Source organism: Crocodylus siamensis, chromosome 5 (assembly GCF_052110815.1).
Source record: "Crocodylus siamensis isolate JL-2025a chromosome 5, ASM5211081v1, whole genome shotgun sequence".
In the NCBI taxonomy this organism is placed as follows: Eukaryota; Metazoa; Chordata; order Crocodylia; family Crocodylidae; genus Crocodylus; species Crocodylus siamensis.
The window spans coordinates 110,953,943-110,980,364 of NC_143399.1; the positions used below are offsets into that span (position 1 = coordinate 110,953,943).

At 45.5% G+C, this 26,422-nt stretch overlaps 2 protein-coding genes across 2 annotated transcripts in view; one reads left to right on the forward strand and one right to left on the reverse strand.

Moving 5' to 3' along the window:
• The window catches only part of DROSHA (drosha ribonuclease III), a 107,180-nt gene extending 101,281 nt beyond the window's left edge, over nucleotides 1–5,899 (reverse strand). The window contains exons 1-2 of the mRNA XM_090049953.1: nucleotides 5,778–5,899; nucleotides 2,227–2,369 (exon numbers count right to left, since the gene is read on the reverse strand). The gene's annotated coding sequence lies outside the window, so the exon portion shown is untranslated. The remainder of the gene's footprint in view (nucleotides 1–2,226; nucleotides 2,370–5,777) is intronic.
• A 225-nt stretch (nucleotides 5,900–6,124) lies between these two features.
• Nucleotides 6,125–26,151, forward strand: C5H5orf22 (chromosome 5 C5orf22 homolog). The gene is made up of 9 exons (XM_090049955.1): nucleotides 6,125–6,255; nucleotides 14,198–14,343; nucleotides 14,648–14,797; nucleotides 17,736–18,201; nucleotides 19,318–19,380; nucleotides 19,913–20,034; nucleotides 22,055–22,121; nucleotides 23,026–23,165; nucleotides 24,582–26,151. The coding sequence occupies exons 1-9, from the start codon at nucleotides 6,169–6,171 to the stop codon at nucleotides 24,712–24,714; spliced, it is 1,374 nt and encodes a 457-aa protein (XP_089906081.1). The 5' UTR covers nucleotides 6,125–6,168; the 3' UTR covers nucleotides 24,715–26,151.
• The last annotated feature ends 271 nt before the right edge of the window (nucleotides 26,152–26,422 follow it).

Genomic DNA, 26,422 nt, shown 5'->3' on the forward strand with positions numbered 1-26,422 from the left:
ATACTATTATTAATTACAAGGCAAATGGAAGAAGAAATGTGGGGAACAAAGAGGACAAATGAAAGGAAGAGGGTGATAGCAGGGACTCAAATATCACATTCTGATTACTCTTTAGGACTTTACAGTCTCTAGTGGCTTTGGCGCATCATTGGCTCTCTCTCTAGTCCAGTCTGGTCAGAATACCTTTCTGCATCAAGACAATATAGGCTTAACTGAGTCACAGTATCTCATAGGAGAATATAGCAATGGCAGCTATGATCTAGTCTGTACATACCCAGCAGTGTGATTCACCTCAAATTATCTTTCTTGAAAGATGATGAAAAGCAGCCATGGACAAAATAGCCAATTCCTACTAGGGTGTGATTTTTGCAAATTGATACCATTTCACTAATTTCCACTGTTCTTCTATATCAGTGGAGCCTGATTGACTGGTCAATCATGGAGCCTCTGACAGTCTCTCTCAGTCTCGGGGGGCTGAGATCAACTATCAGAGGTTCCGTGACTGGGAGTGGCAGAATATACGTTTGGAGCGTCCAGGACAGAGTCCAGGAGTGGTGGGATGCATGTGGCTGGGCTGAGCCGTGCCCCTGCCACCGGGGCTGAGCTGAGTGTGTGAGGCGATCCCCCTCTACACCCTGCCATCCTGTGGTGAGGGAGGAAGTGGGACACAGGCAGGGGTGAGTGGGGTCTTAGCTGGGTTGCAGCATGGTCAGAGCCAACAGGGCTCGTCCAAGGGCACAGGGGGGGCAGGGGCCTCCTGTGTTACATGCACCCTGCCAGAGGCCCGGGACCCACTTGCCTTTTCCATCTGTGCATGGGGCAGACGGCTGCCACTGCACACTGGAATTTACACCCTGAGCCCCACACACAGATCGGGGGGACACATGCCCCCCCGCACACCTGGATGAGCCACTCGGGCTCTGACCCTCCCCTGGCTGGGCTTGGCCTGGCCAGGGCCCCACTCACCCTTTGGCAGGGGGGAGGGGGCATTGGTGGGAGAAGTGGGGGGCCAACAGGGTTTAGCCCCCCAACACATGGGGCAGAAGTAGGGCCATGGGCTTCCGGCAGTGGCTGCAACAGGGTTGGTGAGGGGTGTGCTCGTGGTGGGGGTGGGGGGTAGATGAGAAATGAAGCATGGGCTGGCGCTGTACAGCAGGGGCAGGAGCAAGCTGGAGTCACAAGCGCCTTAGCTGGGAAGTGAGGGGAAGGCGGGGACACGCAACGCAGGAGGCCATGGGTAGGGGGGGCACATGCCTCAGATCTGCACATGGGGTGGGGCAGAGCTGGGGTGGCACCAGGCTCTCCAGCTGCATAGCTCTCAGCCCACCCCACCCCATGTACAGATCATACCCCCCACGCCCTCCCAGGCTGCATGCTCCCTACCCTCCCCCCAGACAAGATGCTTGCAGCTCCACCCTGCACCCACTCAGCTGTGCAGGGCCTGCCCCTGCTCCACTCCCTCACTCTCCACCATGGGGGGGTGGCAGATCAAGGCAGCTCATTTGGGAGGAAGGTAGGACTCCTCACCACTGTGTGCACCCCCAGGAGAGGCAGAGGAGGTACTGCCCCCCAGATTTGTGCCCGGGGAGAGGGTGGACTGCCCACTGTGGACTCGGGATCAGGGGCTGCATCAACCTCTTCACAGCGCGTGGGGAGGGGCCAAGCTGGGGCTACACTCGGGGTCAGCAGGGGTGGGGAAGGCAGTGGTGGCACAGGGAGGGGTGGCTACAGAAGGGCTATGGGGAATTTCGGGGTGGCTCTAGCTCATCCTGTAGCCACCCCTCCCAGCACCTCCACCACTTCTGAGTGCCACCCCACCCAGGATGCATATCAGTTATCAGATCGGTATCTACCAATATGGCTGGTTAATAATTGACCATCGGTTCGGCACACCCCTAAATTGACTGAGGTGGACTTACATTTCATTGGCTAAGGGACTCAACAAAACATTGCCTTAAGAGATGTCCATTGCATATACACTTGCTGAGCGATCAGCATTTAGAAAAAATCATTCTAAAGAAGATATACATCTCTGAATAGAGCCCTAAGCTCTAGGGCTCAGAAAACTAGGACTCTCAGTCTCACTATTATCATTTAAAGCAGTACAAAGAAACCAGGTCTGGACCTGAAACTGAAAAAAAAAATTATGAAATAATGTTGAATGTACAAGTTATTTTAAAGGCCCCTCTCCAGCATTTTTAAATCTAAATTAAATCAAAATCTAACCTTCAAGAGGTTGAGAAATTTGCTGGTCGACGATCCTCCTCCGTTTTCCTTAGTAGCAGGAACCTGTTGACTTGAGTATTCTCACGTTGAAAATAAGGCCTATTTCTTCTCTCGTATTCGGTCCCTAGCAAAGTCTTTTCTTCCTGCAGATACAAAAGTGATGAAAGTAATGTCAGTAGACATAAATGAACTCAAGCTGCGCACCCTGCTTCGTAGACATGTGTTGTTAGAGTATAGTAGTCTGAGCAACACCTCCACTTCCACTCCAGCTGCCCAACAGAAGCAGTGTTATCTCTAACCCTTAGGACACTGTAGAAGAGTTACAGAACATGATGGCAAGAAGCCAAGAGACAGTTGGTTTCAGAGATATGGCAGAGCTGTGGTAAACAGTGCATCACACTTAGGCCTTGTCTACACTTAAGAGTTTTAGCAGGTTAGTTATTTCAAATAGGGGTATGATTTCTATTACAATCAAAATAATTATGCATCATAAAGGTTATCACCCTTACCAGTACAGTTCTTCCTCTTCATGAATACAAAGAGCTAAAGAGGCACTTTCATACCAGTATAAGTGGGGGGTTTTAATATGGGCCCAGGCAAACGCAGCATTTTAAGCACTATGTTGACATGCAGAGCCAACCTATAAAACACCATGCTTAAACTAAGTGTGGTCATCAGTACACTTCCATTAGGGCTCCTGTTCTCAGCACCATCAGCAGACCTGGAAGGGCGGCAGCAGCAGTGGGGAATTTTAGAGAAACAAGGCCTTGGCTACATACACATTTTACAGCAATGTGACTATATGAATTCAAGACATGATTTGCTACCAAAATACTTACGTAGGTATGTGAGGGAGGAAAGGGGCCAGCGGACGCTGAGACTCCTTTCCCCGGCGCAGTCGCCATGCAACACCCCTCTCCAACCCTGAGTACAGGGCGCGAACCTACCTCCTGCAGGTGTAGGGAGGAACGAGGGGCCCGGGCAGAGAGGGCCAGTATAAATGAGCCACCGGCACTAGGCAGAGCCCCAGCAGAACCGGAAGAGCCCAGCAGGGAGACGGACACCGGCAGGAGCTCATTCGGGCGGATGCGCGCCATCCGGTGCCGCGGCCGCACTTTCTGGAGCAGGGGTAAGCCCCTTGCAGGGTTTGTGAACCCGGGCAGAGAGCCCAACGAGCTAAAGGACTAATTTAGCGGGCTGGGAGCAATTGCCACCCAACAGGCGCATATACCATAAAGCCCTTAAAAAAGGGGCATTCAGATGGTGAATTCACTGCGGCAGCAGTAAGGGACCGAGTGGTCTCACAGAGCCCTAAGGAGGGCTGAAGAACCCCTTTGGGGGAAACAGGGGAAAGAGCAGTGGACTCCGCTGAGGACTGGAGTGAGAGTCCAAGCTTAAGAGCTCTGGTTCGGTGCTGTGTTTGTGTTGTCCTTCTGCATTTTGTTGTGGATTAATCCGAGGGAGGAAGATCGGACTACGTGACAGACTCATAAGTGACGGTCACGTTCCCGGTGGTACGGGCGAGGGTATAGGGGTGACGGAGCCCTCATCAACGCGGGACCCTGAGAGGCAGGGAGTCTCATTTTCGGACTGACACGTGTCGGACAATACAACTGAACCAGATTACCATCAAAGTCGTGGCAAGCGAGTTAGACGCGTGAAACCTACAGGTGAGCGACCCTTAACCTCGGGAAGCAGTCCCCAACGTAAGGAGACCATGGTTACCACGGAACCACGACTCCACAAGGTACAAACCCTAATAAAGATACAGTTACACTGGCATGAAGATGCCATGTAGCAGTACAACCTCTCTCTTTGTTTAGGGCAGCAATTATGCCATTATAGTTGATATTAATAGAGCTGTGGTAACACTAACACACATCACTATAACAGTAGCGTTAAAGCAGTGTATTTTTGTGCATGGGCAAAACCTATGCCAATACTGTTATTCCTTTCCCACTGTGGGAACAGCTGTTCCAATATATCTCATTAGGATGGTAGTAAAGCACTGAAACACGCTGCCCAAAGATGGTGTTGACTCTCCATCCTTGGAGATTTTTTTAAGACCCAGCTAGACAAAGCCTTGGCTGGGATAATTTGTTGGGGACAGTCCTGCTTTAAACAGGGGGCTGGCCTACATCAGCATTTTTCAACCTGTGGGTTGCAATCCAAAAGTGGGTTGCAAGAATATATGAAAGGGTCACGAACAAGCTTTAAAAAATGGATCAACAAACTTTAAAAATGTGTTCCCCTTTGAAGGAGAAACATGTGGCAAACTGCAGGTTTCCCCTTGCAGGCTGGCAGAGTTTCAGCCTGCAAGGGGGTGCTTGGGGCTGGGGGGGAGTGGGAGGAGGCAGAGCAGGCAGAGGGTGCCATGTGCCCCAAGTCTATAGGGCAGAGGGGTGAGGAGCGGGGACAAAAACGATGCATCAGGGAGATGGGGGGGGGCACAAATGACACTGCCTGCCACCCCACCTCCTCTCCAGGGTAGAGCCATGGCTTGAAAGGAGAAGTGGTGGCACCTGGGCTATAGCAGTAGGATAGAGATTTTACAAATGGGTCCTGGCAGTGTCAACGGCCCATTTTCATGGGGAGTGCACGTGCACCCCCTATGCATTGCCAATGCCCCCTGAGGTCCTTCCCACCCTTAGCTTCTATGGCCACCTCCAGACAAGCATGGACATTTGGTTCCCCGGGGACAAGAAACAGTGGCACACCTTGTACTGTGGCTACTTGTCCCCAGGGAATGCCAGTGCCACCTGCCCACTGGCGAGCAGCAGGTTACCCTGAGTGGCATAGAGGAGTCTGGTGCCAGCAACTGTGCTACCCCCAGCAGCTTTACTTGGGGTCCTGGGCGCTCCTGCAGCTTGGAGCCTAGCTAGCCAGGCTCCGGCTTTGGGTGGCATACACTACCGCCAAATGTGCCTCCCCGCTTTTTTTCTGCGTGGGGCTTTTTGACCCTAGGATCTCCAGGGGTCAAAAAGCACCCCCCGCACCACAAGGTAACAATGTGGGAAATGCCTGAATGTGCGGCGTGCGGCACGGCAGACGGGTCTGCAGCACCACGTCCCACCCCTCCGCGCTCATCTTGACGCGGCCTACGATTCTATATGTATAACCGTGGCCACAATAGAGAGGACCGTCCAACTTCAGCTCTAATTAAATTACCTCCAGGATTTAGGGTTGGGAGCAACTGCACAGCAGAGAGGAGGCCCCAGACCCATAAGAAACAGAGCTCGTGGCCCGGAGAGGAGCTCAGCTCAACTTCCTAGCAGGCTCAGGGGAAACACTCAGCTCTTGAAGCCTGGCGAGGCCCGCGGGGGCTGGCTGAGCTCTGGGGCCGCTGGTGATGCAACCCAAACCGGCCACGAGAACCTGGGATCCCGGAGCAAAGCAAGCAGCTGGGACCGGGGGAAGGATGCGGAGAAGGGAGGAGAGCGGGGAGAAGAGGCAAACGGGATTTTCCTCCTACAACTCAGCTGGGGAGGGAAGAAGGCCCCGCTCCCCAGCCCCCCGCGCCCCGCCAGAGAAGATCGCAGTGCCCATCCTACCGGAGTCTTCCCCAAGCCTCGAGAGCGAAACCCGCGAGCCCGGCGCCCACCAGCCCGGAGACAAGTGAGCGGGGCACCGGCGCCGGAACGGGAAGCGGGAGGGAGGAGCGCCGGAGCGGAAGCCTTCCCTCCCGTCGGCTTCGCGGGGCCGCCCGTGGGGCAGGGATCCCATCGCGGGGCTCTCGCCGGCGGCCCCGGCTCGGCCCCCGTGGCAGGGGGCGCTCCTGCTTGATTGCGGCGGCTGCGTAGCTTGGGAGCTGCTTGGCCCGGAACGCTGCGGTGCCCGGCGTTCGCTCCTTGGAACGCTGCGGTGCCCGGCGTTCGGCCCGCGGAACGTTACGGCGTTCGGCGCGGGGAACGTCGGCGCCAGTGGGGTCTCGGCCCAGTCGTGATGAGCGGCGCTGGGGCTCCGGGGGATCGGGGCCGCCTCCGGGCCTACCCCGCGCTGCCTGTCTGGGTCGTGGAGGATCATCACGATGTAAGTGCGTGACGCTGCGGGAGAGGGTCCCGGGCTGACGAGGTGGGCAGAGCCCCTTTCGGGTGCTTCCAGTCTCCCGGGCCACTGAAGGAGGGGATCGTAGAGAAGAGACAGGCGGTATTGCCAGGGTGATGATAATTATCGTATTTCTATGATCACTTCCACACTTTTAGTATGATCACTAAGATGCTCCAAATGTGTGGTAGGTAATTGGAACAAAACCCAAGTCACTCTCAGAGAGGCTTAGCTGACTTTAGGTTTGTTCAGGGGTGACTGGTGCCTCCTGAATCGGGAGGGCACAATTTGTGGCAGGCCAAAACCACCCCTATACTTCTGTGTTGCAGCTTAGTGGCTCCCCACACCCATGTGCCCCCGGCCCTCACAGCAAAAAACTGCCCCATCTTGGGTGGTGCCAAGTCAGAGGCCAATCTCGGGGTGGGGGGAGGGAATGTACCCCCTTACCAGTGATCTGTGGGTTTGTTCGGTTGGTTGGTTTTAATGTATTTCATATTCCAGGGCAATTTAGCCAAATTGGTTCCAAATCATATCATTTGAGCCAAACTTTGGATTGTTCCAAACCCCATGTATGGTGCTACAGCCAGCGAGTATCCTCCACCCCAGACGCATTCCCCCAGGACTTCAGATGCCCACAAATCCATTGGCGGGCATCCTACGTGCAGGCCCAACCCTGGAAGTCTTGGAGCTCGGATGCCAGCAGACAATACAGGCAAACATCTTCCATCCCAGACTTCAGTTTTGGACTTAAGATATTCCCTACACTTTATCTTAGCCCACTGGCTTGTAGGTTTGCTGCCAGCACGTTCTTATGATGGCTTCCCTCAAAATAAAGAGATGCTCCAACTTTGATGACCCGGTTCTCACTCACTCACTGGCATGCTACAGAGAGCAATATAAAGTAAATAAGAAGACTAATTTGCATATTTTTCAGTCTATAATAGTTTTTCAGCAAATATGCTGATTTTGAGCTGCCAATAAAATAATTTCATATTTAACACCCGGTGACGCCAGCTCAGACAGGAAAGCTTCAACGACCACTGAACGCCCTGGAGTGAAATAGTGGCTGGCTCATGCTGTAGGAGCTGCTGACTCAGCCTAGAACAGAGGTGGAGGCTCCTTTAGTCCCATCAGAGTGCGTGAATGGACAAGTGGCAAGTTCACAGCGTAATCCTAATGGTAATTCAAGCTCCTCTGAGTGAACTTCAGTGGCAACATAAAACCTCGGTTGCTCAGGCACATTGGAGAAGGGGGCGCTGCACCTCGGCTTGCTCTTCTGATCCATTCAGTGTAATCAGTTTACAGCGAGCAGGAGTGTGGCATAGAGTCATAGGAAATTAGGGACAGAAGGGACCTCAGGAGGTCATTTAGTGCAATTCCCTGCTTAAAGCAGGGCCATTCCCAACTAGATCATCCCAGCCAAAGCTTTAGCTGGGTCTTAAAACAAGCCTCCAAGGATGGAGATTCCACCACCTCTCTGGGTAGAGACCCATCATGCAGACCACCTCGAAATGACCTGTCATGACTAGGATCCCTAGGGCAGCGATTCCCAGACTGGGTTGCAACATCAGCAGATAGTCACAGCGGTGAGGGGGTTGTGGGTTGGGAGTAAGGGGCCACACTGAAGCAATGGGATCACGCTGAGGAAATGGGGCCATAAATGGGGCTATGCTGAGGAAATGTTTGGGAAGCACTGCTGTAGGGACACTTCACTGGTGCACCCATGTAAGAAAAAACATCTGAAGAGGGCAGAGTAGTTGTGCTCCCTGGGTAGCTTCCACCATAGGTGCTGTAAAAGTGCCTCGCCAGGAGCAAATAGTGCCTGTGGGTATCTATACACATGCTCTGGGATGGAAAGGGGGGGCACTCGATCCATGAGCTGCTCTAGTGAAAGCGCCCGCAGCATCGCATGTATTCAGCACCCCACACTTCAGAATGGTGGCAGGAGTGCTTAAACTCAAGCTCGTTTGACAAGTTTTAGTTCAGGTGCCCCCCTCTGCCATTTTGAAGTGTGGGGACGCTGAATACACATGATGCAGAGGCACTGCAGCATGTTAATTAACGTGATTAATTGAGTCTGCTCTGATATGTGCTAATTAACACGTCAGAGCAGGCATTTGGCAGATGTGTAGGTGCCCTGTTTGATTAGCCTGGTAGTTGGGCTGAGAAGCAGATGCAACTTACCTTACTGTCATTTACGCTGCTTTAGTTTTACCCAGGCTTAACTCCATACTTCTGATCTTAGAAGAGACGAGAAGGCTGAGGGGGGATCTAGTGGCCATTTACAAACTAGTCGGGGGAACAGCAGGCACTGGGGGAGTCCCTGTTCCCCTGAGCACTGCCAGGAGTGCCTAGAAATAAGTCACAAGCTGGCAGAGGGTAGATTCAGGCTAGATATCAGGAGGCGCTACTTCACTGTTAGGGCAGCTATGATATGAAACCAACTTCCAAGCAAAGTGATGCTAGCTCCTACCCTGGAGGTCTTTAAGAGGTGGCTAGATGAACACCTTGCTGGGGTTTTGACCCCAGTACTGCCATGGCAGGGGTTGGACTCGATGATCTGCTCAGGTCCCTTCCGACCCTACTAACTATGAAACTACGAAAGGTCTGTTACATACCATGTGTCTGCTCCTTGTGTATAGAAGTTTAAATGTGTTTTATGGGTCCAGACTCTTTGCTTTGCTACTCTTTGCTACTACACGTGAACTGAAGCACGGGTGCATTGCTCTCCGCCTCCCTCCTCCCCCCCCCCAAGTTGACATCCTGTACCAGATTTTAAAAAAAAAAAAGCTAGGAGCCAGAATCTACTTCACCCATTAAACACCAAAATGTCCTCCTTAAGCCTCTGAAAACCAGTTAACCAGAGATCAAATGGGTTTTCCTCCTGAGTGCGTTTTTTAGTCTTAAGTCTAAAATGATGATACTTTACCAAAGTAGGTCCATTAACCTATTGTCAGAGATTTGAAAATAGTATAATGAAATCACACTCAGACACCTAATAGGTAGAGTGGAAATAAATGCTCTCTCTTGCACACGTCAATATTTATCTGTGCTATTTTTTATATCCATTATCTTGTTGCCTGTTATTTTCAGGAAGTAACGGTGGTCACTCTAATAAGTGCCATTCTTCTTCCTGAACATTTAAGGGACTGTTTTTTTCCGTCTACTCCCATATGTGATGTTCTGAGCAAACTGGCAGTAACATAATGGGTGTCCCCATGAGCAGGAATGCTGCATTTCTCTGGGGACAACTAGTAGCAGCACATATTTGTTGCCCTGAGTTCGGTAGGGGAGGCTGGGGCCAGCAGCCTTACTTGGGGTCCTGGGGGCTTCCCAGGGCTGCAGCAGTGGCGATCTGGGCATGTCGATCCTAGCCTGCAGCTAAAGCAGGGCGCCAGCCAGCCAGGCTCTGGTTTTGAGCAATCCATGCTGCCATGATGTGCGCCATCCCACTTTTTTGGCACTTTTTTTTTACACCAGGATCTCCCACTGTCAAAAATCCCCCACTGCTCTGCAAATTAGCAGCACAGTGAATGTGTACATGTGCAGTGCATGCAGTTTGCAGCATCACTGGCAGGTTTGCAGTGCCACAAACCTCATGTGCACGCTCATGGAGATGTGCCCAATATGTTGCCAAAGTGGGTGCCCACTCTCAGAATTTTCCTTATGGACCACTGACTAAATGCGGTTGTCCCTCTTGGTGATCTTTGCAGTAATTCTGGAGCGCTCCAGTTTCAGAACCAGCACTGGGGAAATTGATGATAGGGCATGCAGAAATAAGAGGCATTGTATAGTATACCCCTTCATTGGTACTGATTGCTATTGATTGGCACTTGTGCCTTGCCTTGACTTCTTTGAGAGCACTAGATACAAAACAGTGACAGGGTCTGCTGTATATCCACTTCAAGTACACTTCAAGCAGTATCTTCAGAGCTGAAAAGTCTTAGGGCGTGTGTAGATGAAACGAGAACCCTAAATTGAAGTGGGGGTGGGTTTAAAAAACACTGCCTCAATTTAGGGCTGATTAAACCCCCGTGTCGTGCACACACCATGCTGACTTAGCAGCCTCCGGTAGGGAAGGGAAGGAGAGCTGCTGGCAGGCAGAATAGTACTTGGGCTGTGGGGTGTGCCTGGTGTTTCCCTCTGCGGCAGCAGTGGGCCCCCCAGGTGGCATCCAGCTCAGGCAGTCCTGGGGGGCACCGCAGCTGTGGAGGGAAGCACTGGGCCCCCCCACAGCTCAGGCAGGCTCCAGGCGGGACTGGGGAAGAGATCAGGCTCCCTGCTTGTCTTGGGCAGAGCCTGCTTTCGTGGGCTTCTGCCAGGCTGCCCGCAGCACTTTCTACAGAGCTGCGGAGCTGCATGGAGCCCAGTGCTTTGCTCTGTAGCTGTAGAGGGCAGCAAACTAAAACTCCTCGAAGGAGTTTTAATTTGCTGCGCCCCAAGTCATTTAAGGCACGTTACGCCACCAAATTTCCTACAGCAGCTGGAGTTAATGTGCAATGCCGCCAAGGCGCGCAAACACCGACACCATTAAAGTGGTGCAAAAGCATTTAACCTGCTTTAAAGTGTCGTGTACACATGCCCCTCGTTTTGTCTACACATAGCCTTAAGTTTTTAACCCAGCTACATTTCTGTACTTCCCAAGAGCCAAGCAAGGTTCTTTGAGTAGATGTGATATCTTTTATTAGACCAACTAAGTAGCTTGAAAAAAATGTTCTTAGCAGACTTTTGGGCACAATCGCCCTTCGTCAGGCATAGGGAATCTCGGTGATTGCGCTCAAAAGCCTGCTAAGAACTTTTTTCTAACTAAGTTGGTCTAATAAAAGATATCGCATATGCTCAAAGAACCTTGCCTGCCTATGTCCTAAGACCAACACAGCTGCATCCCGCAGCCCTCCCAAGAGCCAAAGCATAAGTGAATGGGTAAGATTAATTGGGCAAGGATTCTCTTCCCTCTGTATTCACTTTTATCTGGACAAGGGAGATGAGATTGAGGTCATATATCCTGACTTCAGAAAAGTCTTCGATCTGGTATCCCATGATCACCTCTTGGCGAAACTAGCCAACTGTGGCCTTGGGTCCACCATGATCCGCTGGCTGGGAAATTGGCTCCGTGGTCAGACCCAGAGGTTTGTAATTGATGGCAGTCACTCATCATGGTGTCCTGTGACCAGTGGGGTCCCCCAAGGCTCTGTCCTTGGACCCATATTGTTCAACATCTTCATTAATGATGTGGACATTGGACTCAGGAGCGGACTGGCCAAGTTCGCCGATGACACCAAACTTTGGGGCAAAGCATCCACACCAGGTAAAAGGCGGGTGATCCAGGCTGACCTGGACAGGCTCAGGAAATGGGCAGACAAGAACATGATGGTGTTTAATACCGAAAAATGCAAGGCTCTCTACCTTCAAAGGAAAAACCTGCAGCATCCTTATAGGCTCGACAGTGCTACGCTGGCTAGCACTATGGAACAAAGAGACTTGGGGTTCATCATTGACCATAAGAAGAACATGAGCCTGCAATGTGATGCTTCCGCTAGTAAAACGACCAAAACGCTGGCTTTCACCCATAGATGCTTCTCAAGCAAATCCCAGGACATCATTCTCCCCTTGTACTCGGCCTTGGTGAGGCCACAGCTGGAGTACAGCGTCCAGTTTTGGGCTCCACAACTCAAAAAGGATGTGGAGAAGCTTGAGAGAGTCCAGAGAAGAGCCACGCGCATGATCAGAGGTCAGGAAAACAGACCTTATGACGACAGGCTGAGAGCCATGGGGCTCTTTAGCCTGGAAAAGCGCAGGCTCAGGGGCGATCTGATGGCCACCTGTAAGTTTATCAGGGGTGACCACCAGTATCTGGGGGAACACTTGTTCACCAGAGCGCCCCAAGGGATGACGAGGTCGAACGGTCATAAACTACTGCGAGACCGTTTCAGGCTGGACGTAAGGAAGAATTTCTTTTCTGTCTGAGCCCCTAAGGTCTGGAACAGTCTGCCATCGGAGGTGGTTCAAGCACCTACATTGAACACCTTCAAGGGTAAATTGGATGCTTATCTTGCTGGGATCCTATGACCCCAGCTGACTTCCTGCCCTTTGGGTGGGGGGCTGGACTCAATGATCTTCCGAGGTCCCTTCCATCCCTAATGTCTATGAAATATATTCTTATCATAAATATCTTTTGGCAAATTCCACAGCAGGCACTAAAGCAGTGGGAACAGAATTTTTATTTTTTCACTGTAAGGCACGCTGCACCACAGTTTCCCCACCTGATGACAATGTAATCATGATTACATTGCCAGGGTGCTGAGATTAGTTGCTGTTTGACATATTGATGCTCATTGTCATATTAGCAAACCAGAGAATTAACATAATTAGCATTTTCCCGCATGTAACACAAAATGGTAGAAGTGAAATATACAATTTGACTCTTTAAAAAAAAAAGTTGTTTTGTAAACGCTTACTTTCTTGAAGGAGCTATAGTACTTGTACTCTGAGGTAGTTTCTCAAATAGTTTCTTTGCAATAGCACAGTCTGAATAGTGTCTTTGCAATAGCACAGTCTAAAGAGACAGTCCTTCATTGAATCCATGTGAAGGGATCATCTGCTTATGGTCTCAGAAGCCCACTGGGGTGCTGTATGGGCAAGTGAATGAGAACTGAATAGTAAGCCTTCAGCACGACCCCAAAAAGTTTTGTTAATTAAATGGGTAGGAACAAAAGTCTATTTTAGGTTCATAAGGAAAAATGTGTATAGCACACCTGTGGGCTGACGTAAGAAAAATATCAAAACTAACCAACCCATAAACCCGTGTGGTATTTTTAGTTATAGTGCAAGGACTGACTTTAGGGCTCAGATTTGTGTCTTTAGTCACGTAGTCTACCACTAACTTTATAGAGTTATTGCCACACAATGTTTTCCCCAAAGTCCCCTCCCTCCCTGCCTGTTTTTTCTGGCTTTTTTGGGTGTCAAGACCTCTTCGTAGTCTTAAACTCAGACAATATGTTCTGCGGACACTTTCATTTATCACCTCCTGGGTTGCTACCAGATAGTTTCTGACCAGAGCTAACCAGTCCCTAAAAAAGGGCTAAAAAGTAGGCACATGTTTCTGTCCTTGTCAGAGTCCTTCTTGGATGGATGATACCTGTGTTGTCTTCTGGATTACTTACTGAACCCTCCTGGATATGCTGCTATTGATGGCAGACCTTGTACTTGCTGCCTCTCTTAATGAAGTGTCTTATATTTAAAGGAATTGAGATGTTTAAGCCCTGACAGCTATTGATACTTAAAAGTATCACCTTGTCTTATAAAGTGAGTTTCAGTTCCTACTAAATAGGTACTGTTACTAGGGACCCTGCGTAATTAAGCCATGTCTGGTTTTATACTCCTGTTCCTCTTCGGAACATGGACATTAAAAGAAATGGATATTAAAACATTTCCCTGAAATGAGTTTAAATGAAGCCAAGCTTGGAAACTTGAAAAGTTGGTAAAAACTACATACAAATTAGAATAGAAATAGAGATGAGAAAGACTGCTTTGTCAGTTTATTTTATATTGAATAGAGAATTCAACTTGTGAACATCAGCTTAGTCCAAGCATGACAAGATCTTAGGAAACTTGAATTTTAAGTGGTGCATAGGTGGTGACTTAGAAACTGTCTCATGTCTGCTTTTACCTTCTGAAGCCCACTAACAGCCTGCTGTAATTTCTTCTTCATAGGTTGTCTGACTTACTTATACATAGACTTTAGAATTATGTCAGTGGGCCATGCGTGGATCAATATTATACACCAGTGCCACGTTGCTTTTTGCTAAGAGAGCACTAAGCCCTGAGATGGTGATGGATAGGGTTTACTAATTTTTTTTGGTGTTAAAAATATTGTGGTTTCTAACCGCTTGCAAGAATTGAAATTCTTCTGTTTCTGTTGTTTTAGGTTCTGCCTTTTATCTATCGTGCCATTGGTTCAAAGCATCTTCCTGCCAGTAACATCAGCTTTGTTCATTTTGACTCCCATCCCGACCTCCTTATTCCTGTAAATATGCCAGCAGATACTGTCTTTGACAAAGAAACTCTGTTTAGGTAATGTATATGTTCTTCCTCAGAATGTCTAAGTACCATCTTATTTACACAGAAGATAGGTAGAAATGCTTGCAGAATACGTTTAAATTTGTGATAGAAGTCACCCCTAAAGCACTCTTTTAACCTTTTTACTCATACTTGTAACTGTTTACATTCAAAGGATGCTTCTTGAAAAATAATACTTGCAGTTTATTTATGTACCTTTCCCATATATGGAATATATTCATGGAACTGACAGCTCTTTACAAACAGGAGACAGTAAGTAATGTAATTAATCATCTATTTTCCCTCCATTGATTTCCAGTGAGCTCAGTATTGAGAACTGGATTATGCCTGTTGTTTATGCTGGCCATATTTCTCAGGTGGTATGGCTCCATCCAATCTGGGCGCAGCAAATCAAAGAAGGAAGACATGATTTTGTAGTTGGTAAAGACGCATCTACCACCACAATAAGGTAATGTATCCATTCACTTTAGCTAACAATATAAAAATTACTTGGAAAGTTTCCCATATACAGATACATACATACAATTGAGGATAAACCCCCGTGTCCCAATAATAAGTTCTGTACCTGAGGTCTGCTGTAGCTTACAACACAATAACTGCAGTTTGGAGCAGAAGTGACTGTTGATGGTCATGTGTACTATATGGTTTGCCACTCCAGAGGTGATTTAAGAGCAATGGAGGTTCTGTGGAAAATTTCAGCTGAAGTCATTGTCAGAAATGCGTTAAGGCTGTGCCAACCCCTCTCATTCTCTTTAGGAACTTATTGATTGTGGCTATCGCTTGGAAGGAGTCTCTTATCCTCTTGTACATTTTTCATAGCTAAAATTAAAGCAGTCAGAATGCCTTTACTGATTTCTCCATCCTAGCAGGAGAGTTCACCCTTCTATTCCCCTATGCCTCTGGCTCTGTTAGCCACAGAAGTATATTCAGAACGTAAATCCAGGGTGCCCTTTCTTCTTCCCTAAACTGAGGCAGCAGAAACTGTATTTGCTAGTCTTAAGCGAACCTTTGAGCCTAGGGATACACAGGGTGAGATTACACATTAGAGTTAGCAAGTGCTACTTGTAAGGGATGTTAGTCTGTGTTAAGGTTAACTAGTGCTAGGGATCAATCACAATTTTTTGGTGTTAATACCTTCTCTAATGTGTGCTGCCCAGACCTGCCACTAGAGGGCTGGTGAGCAGGGGTGTGACTAGGAGCTGAAAGTCTGCTGCATGCCTGCCCTACTCAATGGCTCTCTACCCATGGTATAGGCTTGGGGCGTGGTCTCTCCATGCCACTTAAATCACTCCCTTCTCCCCCCAACAGCTGCCAGATTCCCCTGCCCCCCCACACCCAGATCATCCCCCAAACCCTATGGTTGATGCTTCACCACAAGATCACTGTCCTGCCACCCCAATGAGCCCAAGAGCAGTGAGAGGTTGAGGTGGGGGAGTTCCCCTCCTTGACTGCTCCTGGGATCTCTGCAGCCCATGTTGCCCCCATGCGCCCAGATTCATCTCCACCAGGCCTTACAGTTTCCTGGCCATACCCAACTAACCAAGTTATCTCTTCTGTAACCCCTTTCCCCAGGGAGTCATGCTGTCAGCAGGCAGGGCTAATTTGTTCACTGCAATTGGTTAACCCTTTTTCCAGCCTGTGCAGAGTTAGTACATCCTAGCAAAGCACCTGGAGACAAATGGTAGGCACCAAGTGGGCTTTTCAAAAGCATCTTAATAAGCTGGGTCCCTAGCTCCCATTGACTTCTAAGCTAATTAACCCGCTTAGATTCTTTTTAAATGTCTTTAGGCATTAAAGCCCTCATGGCTAGGGATCTCTGGAATTCACACTGGAAGTGCATTGCGTGGTAGCTTCTTTAATCTAGGTGCATTCCTCACACAAACACCTGCTGCTGATTGGCAGAGGGTCCCTGTCACTCACCACCTGTACCTGATGGCCAGGAGGCAAAAACCACAGCATATTTTAAACTACAATTTTCGCCTCCCAGCCATCAGGCACGGGTAGCAAGCGACAGGGCCCGTCCACCAGTCAGTGCAGGGGAAACTCCAGGATTAAAGTAAGTGTCATACTTCTGGCATGAATTCTGGAGATCCCTACTAATGACATCCAAGTTTCTCAAATTAATAGATATCATCTTTTCCCACCCAATTTGCATTTATAGACAGGAAAGGAAAGCAATCATTCTTATTTATCAACTTCTAGTGATTGGAAAATATATTTTCTCTGCACCCACTTGCAAAACTAAACCAGAAGTAAAAGTTTTTCTACACAACAAAAATCGCTGTTATAGCTGGGTACAAAGTGAAGATCAGCATTTGTTCTTTGAAAATAACATTGAATGAGACTTAACACAGTGTATTGTACCTTTTAGAAAGCTTAAGTTGTCTTCGGTAGTTAAAGGTGTTTTTCCCTTAGTTCTGTAGAAAATCTCAAAATCATCTTTTATTCATTATAGAGGGGTCATTAGCACATTTTTAAAAATTATTTAAATGATTTTATAGTAAATTTAAGCTTTAACATAGCTCCCATTTTGAAGGTGAGGTATTTTTGCAAGGGAAAACTATAGAGTTGCAAACATTTTATTTAAATAAAAATCTGAACATTATTTTATTTTTGCTACTTTAATCATTGCTTTCTGTCTCCTCCTATTCCCACCTCTTCCTATCCCCCTCCCAGTTTTGAGTAGAACTGGAACTAGATTCAGCATCAGGATGCCTGACAGCTCTTTCTAACTATACTGCTGATCTTCTTTATAACATAGACCTTCAGGGGTGTCAAATGTAAGGTCCACAGTCAGATCCAGCCTGTGAAGCCATACGATCCTGCCCATGGGTCTTAGACTGAACCTTTACACTGCATGGTCCATATTGGGCCACATTGGAGCCAGTGCACAGGGCTGGCTTAGTGAGACATCACTTGCAGCAGACACTCTGCCAGCCCCTGTGTTATGCACAGCTGGTCCAGCCCCACACACCCCAGTAAATTCCAAAATTTAAACCATCCACAGCTCTACATTCGTATAGTATACCATCCCGTTGTCATGATTTACTTAGCTTATTTGAATTTTCTTTATGATATAATCAATAGCAAATTATATTTTAATATTACATAAGGAAGAATCATTCTGTTACCAGCTGTAATTTTATGTGGGCTTTTCATATATGCTTAGTATATGACTTAGTAAAAAACAAGATATTACAGTAGAAGAACAATCTATTTTAAATTGAATACATGAGGATCTTGTATGGGTACCATGTGCATATTCTGCAAGCCATGCCACACATCCACTTGGCTTACCCAGAGTCGCTTACTATGAAGGCTCTTACAGACTTATTCTAATCTCTTTGGAAGGTCATACATTAAATGGGACCTATTCTCCATTCCAGGGTTACAAGTACAGATCATTACTTTCTAAGTGATGGTCTTTATGTTCCTGCTGATCAGCTAGAAAACCAGAAGCTTTTACATTTGAATGTCCTTCTAGTTAAGCCCTCTGAAACATCCAAACAACAAGACGACAAAAATGAAGCATCTTCTGCTAAGAAACTGAAGTTAAATGCAGAAGATACAGCAAACAGTGCTACTCCCACTTCATCACAAGGACTGGAAATTGCTGGTCATTACTTAACAGATGCAAAGGCTCCTGGAGATGAAGAGCATGCATGTGCACAAGATAAAACAGAAACTTTCTTAGAGTCCTCAGCATCCTGCTCTCTTGGAAGCAATGGATGTAACCCTATACAGATGGTTAATGATGTTCTTCAAGTAGTACAGAAAGGAGATGCATACATTTTAGATATTGATTTAGATTTTTTTTCCGTTAAGAATCCATTCAAAGACACATACACCCAGGTAAACATGTAAATGTGCAGTCCTGCTTCCCTTCATAAAAAAATATTTGCAGTCTCTCTAACCTTTATTAATAGTTGGCAGCCAAATACTTTTTTAGTGTAGAAATTACCATATTGTCCTAACCTACTCTATATAAACTAAATTTAGATGGTGAGGTAAATATTTAGATGGGGGAGGTGTGAGAAACAAGAGCGTTTAGTAAAATCTTTTATTGGACTAGCTGCATATCTGGAGGAGATGTTGGACAAATTTGCAGGCAAAACCTGCCCTTCTTCGGGCAATATTTGCACCCAAAGGCTTATCCAGCGTTTCTTCAAGCGATACAGTTGGCCCAATAAAAGATACCAGCAGAAAATTCTTACTTCTATTAAAAGGAGTTATTTGGGACCTGGTGGATGCATCTATACAAAATGTTTTCTGAGCAGTAGGCTAATTAGCTGCACAGTAAACATCATACATCTACGTGTGCACCCCTGTTAGGCTGAAGTAAACAAATTTACTCCACAGCAGGGATAGTACTTATAAATTGTAAACCTCTCATGTTTTAAAATAGTAAAATATCTTGTATAGTTCCATAGTAAGTAAGTTAAAAACTGCAAGATCACACATGTAGCACGCTGAGATATGAAAGTGCTTCAGGGGGTTGCCTCCTGGCTAGCCTCTCACTGAAGCAGCCTCATGCCCCAGCCAGTCCCTTTGCAGCATGTTGAGCTAGGGAGTGTTAAGCAGGTGCATAATCTCATCTCTGATCAAGCATGCACATAAATACATAGTTTTAAGGATGGGATTAAGTCCTGTCAAAGTAAGTTTGAAGTTTAGCATGTGTTTAACTGTCTAGTTGAATTGGGGCTGGTCACTGTTTTCTGGAGTAGATGAAACCATAGAGAGTAACCTTCTGAAGCCACCCTTTTCTCCCATGTATATTTACAATAAGATTTCTGAAATACCGTAAGGATGGGGGTCTGTCATGGTAACATCAGTCATAAAAATAATTTTCCTGGGGATGCAAGAATCTGAAAACATTCTTCCTCTGAATATTCAGTTCAATACATTGTATTTTGGATATGAAGGCACTAAAACACTCTTCCTTTTTTTTTTTTTTTTTTTTTTTTTAAGGAAGAATACAAGATCTTGCAAGAGCTGTACAGTTTTAAGAAGCCGAATACCAGTTCCACAGAGGTATGGCGTTTCCTTTTAAAGTGGATGAGATAAGTGAAGAAATGATCATTTTTGTTTAACTTCTAATGATCAGGAGCTGTGACAATGAGAGAGACATGAGAGACAGCTGCAAAAGATGCATAATTGCTGGTCTCCAATTAAGCTGTATATCATGTTGGATAGTAATTTGTAGTGCCTTAGGAAAGCTTTCTAAGTAAACATTATTACTTGATTTTGTGAAGAGTGTAAGGAGTTAGCCTGGGTGTGAAATCTAATTTGCGTAAACAAACTGCTAATTTACAAAAGTGAAGCCAAAACATAACACATAGTCTAGGATATTTTATTTCGTTTTTCTTTTTTTTGTTCCTACTTTTATTTTTCAGCTAGAGATGTAGTAAATACTCTGTTAGTATTCCATTTATTATTTGTTGCTATTAATTTATAACAATTTTATAGATTTAATGTATAATAATATTATGTATACTTTATTGCTGTTTTTTAATACCTAGAAGTGTCTATATAATCTAATATCTGTACGTGTGTTCTTTCACAGGAGGACTTGTTAGACTGTGTTGAAAATCGTATCCATCAGTTAGAAGATCTGGAAGCAGCTTTTGCAGATTTGTGTGACAAAGATGATGAGGAGACTCTGCAAAAATGGGCCTCATATCCTGGGTAAGGGATCTGGTTCAGCTCAGTCGTTTTTGTAAAAGCAGCATCGTGAGTCGACTATGATATGTTCAACAGGAAAGTGTTTTTCATTGCAGTACAATTTGTGAAACATGGGGTGGTTTTGTCCATTTTGCTAAAAGAATCAGTTGTAAAACTAGCAGAGTAGTAACATCACGGTTGGCCTTTTTTTTTGCCTCCCTCAGTTCTAGTCCGTTCCACGCTATTTGCTTCTGTAGACTTTTCCTCCTATAGAGATCTTTTTGCCTCTAACTCCTGACACTTGGTTATTTTGAAATCTCTCCTGAAATCTACTTGCATAGCAGCCTTCTTTCCACACCACTTCTTTCCATTTGATTTTACATCTTTGCTGGCCCATCTTCAACCCTTCTAGCATGACTTCTGCAGCAACTGTGAGGACAAGGGCTGCCTAAAAAGTATCAGTTCCTATGAGGGTCGGAAATTACTTTTTGTCCAAAAAAAAAAATAGGGAACACCCAAAACCCCCACAGATTTTTCACTTGGCAATGCTCCTGTGACATCTCAGACTTGTATGCTGGACATTTCATGTCTCTACTCACTGTTGTGATTAGGGTTTCTCCACCAGATAATGTCTTCCATAATTCACCGCATTTGGGTCAGCAAGAGTCAGACTGCTGCATCATGTGTGATGTCATCTGGTCTTGGAATGAGCTCCATAGAGGAGAATGTGAAATCATGATGTATCTGAGTAAAAAATTACATGGAGCACTATGGCAATATCCCCTATGCCCTTTTTTTTTTTTTTTTTAAACAGTAAATTTTTGGGTAACTTTTTTCAGGCGGTATGTCAGTATTTTCTCACATGAATGGGAAGAATGTCCATTTCCCCCCACTATGTATGGCAACAGTGCTGACCAAATGAATCCTGTGGCATCTCAGTAGTAATGTCTGCTAAGACTTCATTTGAGTTAATACTAGATCTCAGGCCCCTGACAAGCAGTACACTTACGACACGATTAACCAGTTAATCATGTCTTACGCAGCAACTTGGCCATACGTTCAGATAATTAATGGTGTGATAGAACAAGGAATAAGCAATAGGATTATTACACAAAACATGTGGAATAACTTAACTTTTTGGTTGGTTTGTATCCCACTTTTAAATTGAACATGTGGTCACACCCAGCCTCAAATTCACAAGAGCCTGAATCAGCTGATTAGTGCTTTGCAGCACAGAAGCACTGAGCCCCCAGTTTGTTACTTGCTGGTGCAGGAAGACCCCAGGATCATGATCCTAGGCTCCTCCTTCACCGGCAAAAGGGCATGATTTGGATCTGATCTCTCATCTTCCAATAGCACCTCCTGCCATGCTTATATGTTATAACTGGAGGCATAATTGTTGGGATTGCATATCTGATCCCATTGCACATGTAATTGACTGCCTGCCGGGGATCTCTGTAACATCTTGAATGGCAGGTTCAGAAACTGAGCTTGGAACCTGAGACATGATAGTAGCAATGTGTTATTTTCTCTTATAGTTTCATAGTTTCTAGGGTCGGAAGGGACCTGAGCAGATCATCGAGTCCGACCCTCTGCCATGGCAGGAAAGAATACTGGGGTCAAACGACCCCAGCAAGATGTGCATCTAACCTTCTCTTAAACACCCCCAGGGTAGGAGCCTGCACCACTTCTCTTGGAAGTTGGTTCCAGACCCTAGCCGCCCTGACCGTGAAGTAGCTCCTCCTGATATCTAACCTAAACCTACCCTCTGCCAGCTTGTGACCGTTATTCCTGGTCACTCCTGGCGGTGCTCGGGGGAACAATGACTCCCCCAGTGCCTGCTGATCCCCCCTGACTAGTTTATAACAGGCCACAAGATCCCCCCTCAGCCTTCTCTTTTGGAGGCTGAACAGGTTCAGGTCCTGTAGCCTCTCCTCATAGGGCCTGCCCTGTTGTCCCCTCTCTTTTTGCCTTTATTTGTCAAAATCGTTAGATGCATGTACTTCTTTTTATGTAAAAGTAACTACTTTGTTTTTTATCCTAGAATGAAACCCCTGGTTCAACTTGTGCATAGTTTGAAAAACCGAATGGATACTCCTGACTATGAAATGGTAATAGAGAGTTACTTAGCTGTGTTAGTCTGAAGTCAGAGAGAAGGCAGGATGGATTTGCACCTTGTATACATCTGATTTAGTTAGTCTAGCATAAGCTTTTGTGAGCTGGAGCTTGCTTCATCAGATGCTGTGAAAGGACATACACAGAGCAGTGTATAAGGTGGAGACAGTATTACATGCTCTCTGCATGTCCTTCACAGCATCTGATGAATAAGCTCAGGCTCTCAAAAGCTTATGCTATATACTTCTGATTTAGTTAGTCTATAACAGTGGTCGGCAATGTTTTTTGACAGAGGGCCAAAAACACCCACAGCCTTGACTTGCAAGAAGTTGGTGTGCTATGGGTAGACAGTGGGGAAGCCACGATGGACCTGATCCTTGTTGTGGCAGCACAGCCCCAGCCTCTTCCCCAAGGCACACATGCCAAGCAAAATGCCTTGGTCTGTAAGGTGCAAAATTGACCCTGCCTTTGGTGTGCTATGGTAAGCCATTAATAATAAGGACTGTATATAAATAGCCTGCAGAAATCTGTTTTCAACAAGAAAAATACTGAATTCTTTTTTACTTTACTTCTTGAAAACATAAGGGTTTAGGAGTGTTTCAGTATTTGTACTTCAGAGAATTTTCAGAACTGGGCTTCTTTAGTTAGGTCCTGTTGTCTGTACTTAGGCACCTTTAATGGTGGTCTAGTTTTTCAGGGGTGCTGTGGTCCATCTACCACAAATCAATTGGATTTGTGGAGGTCTTCAGAGTCTAAATTTAGGTACCTGTTCCTTGATCTGATAGATTTTTGGACTACCTGAAGCCCCCAAAAGTAGTAGCTGGCCAAGTAACATTTCTTTGCAAATTGTATCATTCACTTTTAGAGTGGTGAAATCCTTCTGTCAAATTAATCTTCTAGGTTCATCAGGCTGGTCTTACCTGTGACTATTCTGAACTTCCCCACCACGTTAGCACGGAAAAGGAGATAGAGGGCCTTATGCAATCTGTTAAGCATCTTCTGAAAAACATACCCAAACCTACACTTGTGACAATTGCTCGGTAAGAATATGTTTATTTTTGTGCTAAACACTTAGGCAATAGCTGCACTGTCAAAGGATGAGGTGATGATAGCATATCCGTCCACCTGCCTAATGAAGGAAACGGAATTCCTTGAACTGCGTTAGGGGTCAGTAAAGTTGCACCATTGGAGTGAAAATACAGAACTGCATATTTGGGTCCTAGCTTGGGAATAAAAAAGTCTCTGACTACCATCTGATTTTTAAGTGGTGTTCTTCTTTTGGTTTTAATTCAGTAACCAGAGGATGTAAACCAGGAGTGTCAAACTCGCTCTGCTCCCTGTGCTGGATCTGGACCATGGCACTCCTCACAGTCTAGATCCAGATGTGGTAGGAAGGCTAGTGATTGTGCCAAAGCAAGCAAGGGCAGTGAAGGTTAACACACACGTCACTTGCCTATCAGGGCTGTGTCTCCTACTTGCCCCATGCCCAAATCCTTGGCCCTCTGCCCTTGGACCACATGACATAGCTCTGAACTGGATCCAGCCCACAAGCCTGAAGTTCAGTGTTCCAATATAAATAATTAAAAATCTTAGGGAACAAGTATCAGTAGTATCTACTTGCTACCTATTTTACTGGGTAGCAATTAGATCAGGTTAACCATATAGTAAAAATTAGGTTTTCCAGTCTAACTTGTCATCAGATATTTACCAGAAGTGCCTAATTTTTAACTTTGGGCATGAACAACAATGACAATTACAGTGGTGGGGAGAGAGCAGAAACAGCACAAATGCCAAGGTGACCCCACCAAATCTTTTAGAGAATTACCACTGACAGAATCAAGGGTAAAACTTCAGCACTGCAAGTGATACTGGTTTAGGTTTTGTCTGTACATGTCCATTCTAGCATAGCCATTGGCCAAAAGCAAACTGTCTACTACTTGCCATCTAATGGTGAGGCCCTATAATAGCTACCTAGTATTTGAGCTACCCTGAGTACCTGCACATTGATGATTCCTGGTCCTAATAAAACTTACATCAATATACAGAACCAGTGTAAAGTATACCGAGGTATATGTATTTCTGTCTAGGCCTTTGACTAGAATGATAATATGGAATAGACACAGTAGTGGCATGAGATGCCACAGTACCTACAAGCTTAGATACGATAACAACAAGTACAGTATAATAATTGAAGTGAAATGAAATAGGTCATGTTTCTGGTTTTGCCATAGCTTTACTTTTTGACATAAACCTGTCTACACTGAAATGTCACAAGCTTGAAAATGGTAATACTGTGGGGGTATTTGTTGAAAGGATACAAGGAGGCTAAACTCAGTTTGTTAAAGTGCTTTGAGATCCTTGAATATAACGGCCTATGCAGGAGCAAAATATATTTACAACAGTCTGTAGTGTTTTTTATTTGCATTCATTTGACTGTCTAAAAATCACTGTTACAGATCAAGTTTGGATGACTATTGTCCTTCAGAGCAAGTAGACTTCATTCAAGAAAACGTTCTGAATGTTCTAAGTTCAGTGTATGGTGTTCTGGACACTCATTTAGAATATGCAGCAGATTCATCGTCTGTGTGAATGGACTCTCCATACCTTCCTCTAACTCAGCAGCATTACGTACACAATTCAGATATTCCCATGAAATTGCTATGCTGTGGAAATATCTTGTACTGAAAGGAGTCCCATGTCCTTTGCCCCCAGAACAACTTCCATACAAGCAGGAATTCATTATACACAATTTCACAGTAAGGAGGTTCCAGTATTTTTATGTATATCGCTCACTGACATTTGCTATCTGGACTATTTAATCCACCAAAACCAGTATATTTTTGAGTCTTATCTTAGATATATTTGAAATTGGTGGGGGGGACTTTTTATATTACAGCAGATGGCACTAGAAACCAAGATAGTAAAGAGAATTAAATTTTAAGCGCACCCTGTCTTTGTTGCATTGATTTCTTAGGAAGCTGTACATGAACTGTCATCCGCTTTTGTTTTGGTCACTGATGAGGCTTTGTTTTTTGGCTCCAAATTAAATATGGTACATATTTTACTAGACTACTTTTTAAAATCTAGTATTATGAGGAAAAATGATCATGTTTAATCCACAAAGGCTGTGACAGAATTAGACGCACATTGGAAACACCTAATAAAAGTTAGCTTGCTTCTTCTTTTTTTTCAAATAAATTGATTTCCCATATGTTACTAAAGCATGGGATGAAAGGTAATAGAAATTTGTTAAACCCGTAACTGAAACCAGTATCATGATGCGTTAACTACAATTGCCAGTAGTGCCACTATTTGCTTACTCGGTGGCTTTTGCTCCTTCCCTGTGCTGGAGATAATCACTTTTCCATTTTACCTGTGTAGCCTGCCTTCTATTGAATTTTACAATAACTTAATCCCCTTGTTCCTCAAGGCACTTTATTTTCAACCAATGCAACATCTCAGAAATGCAGCCATATCTATAGAGGACAGTTGCAGTCAGTCAGTAAAGGTGAGAGAAAGGGGAAACTTTGATCAGGGATTTTGTAATATTCACTGCTGCAACAGTGTTATGAAATTCCAGCATCCACAAAAAAGCTTATTTTTTTTAAGATTTCATCTTACACTATTTTTCCTTTGGAAGTAGGCATCTTATACAAATATGTTTTAGTACCCATTACATTTAGAGATGGGGGGCATGAAATTTTGGCCTAATTGAACTCAGTTGCAAAATATACATTGCCAAAATTTTACCAACATATGCCGATATTCATACTTATAGCACAAAGACGGTCTCTAGCCACATATGTACTCGTTTCCATACCTAGCCAGAAAAAGTGTCATTTTCACAATAATTTATAATTAACTGGTTAGTAGTGCAAGAGGAAATGGCCATCTCCAGAATAAAAAAGAGACCAGGCTTCATCTGGGACTGATATGGAAATGGGGAAGTGAGAAGAAGACAACCACTGGAATATATGTATGAAGATTTTTGTGAATAAATATTGTTTGTGGTGTTTTGAAAGAGAATTGGTGTTATTTATTGGCAATTTCACTTGTTCTTCAGATTCTTCAATAGCCCTGTTTAACTATTATTTCTGCTGTTACTTATAATCAATTATGCCTTAAGTCGTGGATAGTTTCTAACACATTATATTTAATCTAATCCAAGGTTTTATTTTCCCCCCAGTTCAACATTGTGAGGGGTTGGGGGTGGTGAGAAGCCTTATACTGGACTCAAAGTACCAGATAGGGCAGGTAGCTGCTGCAGCCCCGGTTTTGGTCCTGGCTCCAAACTGGA